General features: G+C 36.5%; 1 protein-coding gene across 1 annotated transcript; it reads left to right on the top strand.

Annotated features, from left to right (window-relative positions):
* Positions 1–630: 630 nt before the first annotated feature.
* On the top strand, positions 631–5,395 carry npm3 (nucleophosmin/nucleoplasmin, 3). The gene is made up of 5 exons (XM_048204090.1): positions 631–811; positions 1,039–1,124; positions 4,137–4,256; positions 4,348–4,441; positions 4,569–5,395. Exons 1-5 carry the CDS (start codon positions 739–741, stop codon positions 4,688–4,690), a joined length of 495 nt encoding a protein of 164 aa, XP_048060047.1. The 5' UTR covers positions 631–738; the 3' UTR covers positions 4,691–5,395.
* Positions 5,396–7,116: the final 1,721 nt, after the last annotated feature.

Below are 7,116 nucleotides of genomic sequence, written 5' to 3'. Positions count from 1 at the left end.
GAAATTGATTGATGAATAAAAAGTAAAAAAAAAAAAAAAAAAAAGCATTTATTTCAAATAGAAATCTTTTGTAACAATTTACACTAATATATATATATATATATATATATATATATATATATATATATATATATATAATAATTCTTTTATTCAACAAGGATGTGTTAAATTGATAAAGTGATAGTAAAGATATTGTTGAAAAAGATTTCTATTTTGAATAAATTCTGTTCTTTTTAACTTTTTATTCATCAAAGAATCCTGTAAAAAGTATCACAGTCTCCAAAAACATGAAGTAGCACAACTGTTTCCAACATTGATAATAAATCAGCATATTACAATGATTTCTGAAGAATCATGTGACACTAATGGCTAATGAATCAGCTTTTCACTCAGGAATACATTACATTATTAGACAGATTAAAATTGAATATTTCACAATATTACTGTTTACTGTATATTTGATCAAATTAATGCAGTCTTGTTGAGCAGAAGAGACTTCTTTCAAAAACATTAAAAAAAATCTTAATTATTCCAAACTTTTGACCTGTAGTGTGTGTGTGTATTTATTTATTTATTTATTTATTGATTGATTGTAACAAAGACTTTTAGGTCAGTGCTGATGACGCCATAATTCCTGCGACGTATTCCGCGTACTCGTCACATGTGTTTTGGAAACGCGACTCGTGCTGTGGATATTGTATCCTCTATTAAAGTGATATTAGTAACGTTTGAACAGTAATGTCGTTTTTGGAGGACGAAACATCAGACAGCGGGGTGGACTCACGCTCGCGCCTGGAAAGCTATGTGTTCAGTAAGACCAACAGTGACGCGCTGCATGCTTTGTAGATTTGCTAACACACGTGGGACAACTGCAATTGTCAGACTTTTCTTTAATAATTGTGGCCAGTTATGTTTAACGTTCATCCCCCCAAAAAACATAAATTACTGTATATCAAGATACCGTTCAGATGTGCTCATTTTCAGTATTTCTGCATGTACATTAAACTTATTTAATCATGTGATTTTGAATCCCCCTAGGCTGCGAGTTGTCTTCTGAAGTTCCATTTTACACATTTCAAGCAGATGAAGATGAAGATGTGGAACATTTTCTGGAGCTCAGGACGGTTCGTAGAATGTTTTATTAAAGGAAGAGTTCCAAACGCGTATAAGTCGCCATTCATTTTTTTGTACGGAGCTAGTAAAAGGTGACTGACATGTTCTACTGAAAAAAGGAAACTCTTGTGTGTTTGGTGATTTAAATCATGATAGATTTTCTTTTCTGGCTGATTTATACTCTTAAAGGATTAGTTCACTTTCAAATTAAAATTTCCTGATAATTTTCTCACTCTCATGTCATCCAAGATGTTCATGTCTTTCTTTCTTCAGTCGAAAAGAAATTAAGGTTTTTGATGAAAACATTCCTGAATTTTTCTCCATATAGTGGACTTCAATGGAGCCCAAACGGTTGAAGGTCAAAATTACAGTTTACAGCGATCCCAGACAAGAAATAAGCGTCTTATCGAGAGAAACCATTGCTCATTTTCTTAAAAAAAAAATTAAAAATTATATAAGTTTTAACCATAAATGCTCATCTTGAACTAGCCCTGTTCTTCTTCTCTATTTGAATTCCAGCAGTGTAGACACTGCTAAGTGTATTACTGCCCTCCACAGGTCAAAGTTTGAACTAAATTGTCATACAATATGCTAGTGCAAGTATATAACAATTAGTTCAACTTTAACCTGTGGAGGGCAGTAATACACTTAGCAGCGTCTACACTGCCGGAATTCTAATAGTTCAAGATGAGCATTTATTGTTAAAACATATAGAAGTTTTTTTTTTATAAAATGACTGATCGTTTCTCTAGATAAGACCCTTATTCCTTGTCTGGGATCGTGTAGAACATTTTGAAGCTGCAATGAAACTAATTTTGACCTTCAACCTTTTGGGCTCCATTGAAGTCCACTATATGGAGAAAAATCCTGGAATGTTTTCATCAAAAACCTTAATTTCTTTTCGACTGAAGAAAGAAAGACATGAATATCTTGGATGACATGAGGGTGAGTAAATTATCAGGAAATTTTAATTTGAAAGTGAACTAATCATTTAAAGTCAGTATGAAATGAAAATATCTATTTTCTTAATGCATGTTATAGATTTTATTGTGAACAATTCGACTGTGCGAAATTCACCTTCTAAACAATGTTTATTTTACACCATAAAATCAAACTTGACAGTTCTCTCTTTTTTATGGAATATTGCTTATTATTGTTTATTATAAATGATTCATCAATACCCATCAATAAATTCAATCTTTAATTAAAATAACTTCCCCTCCCTGGAAGTGAGGCGGGACAACCTGTCACTCACAGGAGATCGCAACCACTCAGTCAATTCCCAGTGTAATCAAAATTGAAGTTCTTTGGCTTTTAATATATGTTAGCCTTACTGTTATCCGTAAACTAGTGTGTTCCAAAACAGTGACAAAATTCATATTTAGAAGATATAAGCATTCAAAATGTACAGTCTCTGACATCACGCAGCACTTCAGCTTCTCGTCAGATTTTCTGTCCAATCAAATGCTCTCTAGAATCTAAAGCGTCCTGCCTTATAAACAGACACTGATGCTGTGGTGGAAATCAGTCAATTGTTCACACATTTATTATTTTCTACATGGTGAATGGCACATAGTGCACTATATAGGGGATAGGGAACGATTCAGACAGTGTAAATATGAAGAAATAAATATAGTGTAAATATATTAATTCTACTGGAATTAATGGGAATAAACAGGGAATTTGCAAAATTGCAGGTTAGCCTATAACAGGGTACTTAAATGTAGTTGAAAAAAACATCTTGCAACATAATTTTGGTTAAAACAACCATATTTAATGCAATTTTAGTTACATTTTTTACCATTCACATTCCTCACACAGCACACTACTTACTGCAGGGCTATTGAGGACACACCCCCTGCATGCACTGTGCTTCCCCCAGTCCATAACATGCACATTTGATCAAAAATACAGAAAAATTTGTTATATTGTGAAACATAACTACAATTTAAAATAATGGTATAATAATTGATGTACATAAAAATATAATTTATTTCTGCGATCTAAGCTGAATTTTCAGCATCATTTCTCCATCCTTCAGTGTCACATGATCCTTCAGATTATCATTGTAACATGCCAATACAACTGTTTCCAACAATGATAATAACAAATAAGTATCAAGTCAGCAAAATTAGACTGATTTCTGAAGGATCATGTGACACTGAAATAAATAACACATAACAATTGCTGCAAATAAAAATATATTTACATATTTACTAAATTAAAATTAATTAAATGCGAAACATAAATAACTGTTATTTCATGTTATGACCAAACAAAATGTTTATATTTGTTTTTATATGATACATTTTATATAAATATTATAAATCTGTATAAATTTCCCAAAATTTCCAATTAATTCCCATAAATTCCTGTTAAGTTTCCAAATTGGAATATTTCCAAAATTCCCCAGGTTAAGTTCCCGTGGAAAGTTTCCCCTTTGCAACCCTAATTCCGAGGCACATCAGTGGGCCTTTAAGTCCCACCCTACATGTTTTTCTTGTTTGAGAAGACATTTTACTAAACTAAACGCAACTTCCGTTTCATGCCGACTTAAATCAAAGTGTCCCAACTCGATCTTCTGGTGAAATGACAGATTTATCATTGGTGATGTATGCAGGACTGCTACAGTCATTTAAAGGGTTAGTTCACCCAAAAATGAAATTTCTGTCATTAATTACTCACCCTCATGTTGTTCCACACCCGTAAAACCCTTGTTCATCTTCGGAATACAAATTAAGATATTTTTGATGAAATTCAAGAGGTTTCTTATCTCCCATAGAAAGCAATGAAATTTTTCCACATTCCAGAGAAGTAGCCCACATCTCAAAATCCAGTCAACAACCAATGCATAGAACCAAGTTCCTGCCTGACATTTTTTTTTTTTACAATAATGCAATAATATCATAATACAGAGAGAGAGTGATCTGTCGCTGCCTTCATTTCATCATGACTTTAAGATGTGTAAAAAGCGTGATGACCTGCACTTTTAAACACTACTTACCTCTCTCTCAAACCACTAGATTTGTCTGGGTGACGGTGCCAAAGAGGAGAATAACCTTGTGGAAGTGACCGCTATGAATCACCAAGGAAAGAAAACATCAGTGCCCGTAGCTAATCTCAACATTTCCTGCCTGCCTATGGTAATGTTTCTGAGTTACATTTTTGTTTTTTTATCAAACTGTTGTATACTATAGGTTTTCAAACAGTTTTTTCACATCTGTTTCTACTCAGGTAAGCCTTGGGGAGTTTGAGTTGATGGCTCCTGTCACACTGCGCCTGAAATCTGGATCTGGACCAGTGACTGTCAGTGGGCTTCATTTAGTTGGTGAGGAATGAAACACTCTGTCACGAGCACACAGTTTCAAGTCTCTATATCACAAAAATGTATTTAAAGCTAAAAAAAATCAATTTGTTTTGAAACTGAATGATGCTAATTAGTTCTCCTCTTTCAGCCACAGAGAATGAAGAGTCTGAAATATCAGATGAAGATGAAGATGATGATGATGATGATGATGATGTTAGTGAGGAGGAAATGCCCTCAGTCAAACCAGCCAAGAAAAAGCAGAAGGTTTAAATCTTACAGAAGCTGAATTCGAGACGTTTACATCAGACCTTTTATTAGTTTTATACAATATTAGATTTCATGTTCTTCTATGAGACATGAAGGAGGAGGAGGGTGGTGAAGAATTTAATGGAATTTTGTACTGTCAGATTGTACTGTTGCAAATGTTAAATAGAAAGGTTGAAGCCTCAATACAGCCAGCTCTGTGAACTTTTACTTCATGTTAAAAATGTTTATATGAGTGAATACTGTTACTTATGTGTATGTAAGTAACCGCCAACAACAAACTTCAGGTTCAGTCTCAGTTGGGAGACACAGGAATTCACAGTCCTGTCACCTTTGTGCCCTTAAATGAGGCACTTCACCCCAGGATTATTCCAGATGTACTACCCCTATAACACTGTACCATTACAGTGAAAATCCTGTCAGTCTGCATCTGCCGTTAGGGAAAGCACCAGCATTGTTCTCTACAGATTTTCCTCTTATCATGCATTGATTTGTTTGAACTTTTATCTTTTTTTTTTTTTTCTTCTTTTTTTTTTTTTGGGGCAATCAGGGATTTTAAATCTTAGTCCCTTTTTGAAGGACTGATAGTGAAGTTTTGCATGTGCATTTGATATTGAGATCAGTCAAGAAGGACTTGCCATGATTGCCATTTTTGTATTTTTATGGATTTATTTACAGAATCTGTAAATAAAGTTAGTTGGTTTAATAAAATCAGTGTGATTGGTACTCTTATTTTTAAAGCTCACTTTCCAACTGTATTGGCAAATTCATCAGGTGAACCTGGTTTCGCAGAGTTTCATGTCAACACATCTGTTTATGTATACATGTATACAGATATACAGCAGTCAGCATTTGAAGTGGATCAAAAAAGTTCATCAAAGTTGTCCTAAGAAGAAGGTTTTAGGACAACTTTTATGAAAGGTTTTGATCCACTTCAAATGTTGACTACTATATATGTATAAATATATGTACAGTATCTCACAGAAGTGAGTACCCCCCTCACATTTTTGTAAATATTATATATTTTCATGTGACAACACTGAAGAAATGACACTTTGCTACAATGTAGTGAGTGTGCAGCTTGTATAACAGTGTACATTTGCTGTCCCCTCAAAATAACTCAACACACAGCCATTAATGTCTAAACCGCTGGCCACAAAAGTGAGTACGCCCCTAAGTGAAAATGTCCAAATTGGGCCCAAAGTGTCAATATTTTGTGTGGTAACCATTATTTTCCAGCACTGCCTTAACCCTCTTGGGCACCAGAGCTTCACAGGTTGGCACTGGAGTCCTCTTCCAATCCTCCATGACGCCATCATGGAGCTGGTGGATGTTAGAGTCCTTGCGCTCCTCCACCTTCCGTTTGAGGATGCCCCACAGATGCTCAATAGGGTTTAGGTCTGGAGACATGCTTAGCCAGTCCATCACCTTTACCCTCAGCTTCTTTAGCAAGGCAATGGTTGTCTTGGAGGTGTGTTTGGGGTTGTTATCATGTTGGAATACTGCTCTGCGGCCCAGTCTCCGAAAGGAGGGGATCATGCTCTGCTCATTCATGGTTCCCTAAATAAACTGTAGTTCCCCAGTGCCGGCAGCACTCATGCAGCCCCAGATCATGACACTCCCACCACCATGCTTGATTGTAGGCAAGACACACTTGTCTTTGTACTCCTCACCTGGTTGCCGCCACACACACTTGACACCATCTGAACCAAATAAGTTTATCTTGGTCTCATCAGACCACAGGACATGGTTCCAGTAATCCATGTCCTGAGTCTGCTTGTCTTCAGCAAACTGTTTGCGGGCTTTCTTGTGCATCATCTTTAGAAGAGGCTTTCTTCTGGGATGACAGCCATGCAGACCAATTTGATGCAGTGTGCGGCGTATGGTCTGAGCACTGACAGGCTGACCCCCCACCCCTTCAACCTCTGCAGCAATGCTGGCAGCACTCATATGTCTATTTCCCAAACACAACCTCTGGATATGACGCTGAGCACGTGCACTCACCTTCTTTGGTTGACCATGGCGAGGTCTGTTCTGAGTGGAACCTGTCCTGTTAAACCGCTGTATGGTCTTGGCCACCGTGCTGCAGCTCAGTTTCATGGTCTTGGCAATCTTCTTATAGCCTACGCCAACTTTATCTAGAGCAACAATACTTTTTTTCAGATCCTCAGAGGGTTCTTTGCCATGAGGTGCCATGTTGAACTTCCAGTGACCAGTATGAGAGAGTGAGAGCGATAACACCAAATTTAACACACCTGCTCCTAGGGCTGGGCGATATATCGCATGCGATTGTCACGCGCATTTCGTCAGTAAAGCCGGTTCCCTGATTACCACTAAATCGACATCACCTGCTTTCAAATGGAGCGCCATTGAATAGACAGAGCCGTAGATCACTGACAAGCTACGCAATATCGCGTTCATTATCGAAGGCG

The sequence above is a fragment of the Megalobrama amblycephala genome, linkage group LG10 (genome assembly GCF_018812025.1).
Source record: "Megalobrama amblycephala isolate DHTTF-2021 linkage group LG10, ASM1881202v1, whole genome shotgun sequence".
Taxonomy (NCBI): domain Eukaryota; kingdom Metazoa; phylum Chordata; class Actinopteri; order Cypriniformes; family Xenocyprididae; genus Megalobrama; species Megalobrama amblycephala.
The sequence above is the reverse complement of the archived record's forward strand: the minus strand, read 5'-3'. Positions and strand labels throughout refer to the sequence as shown.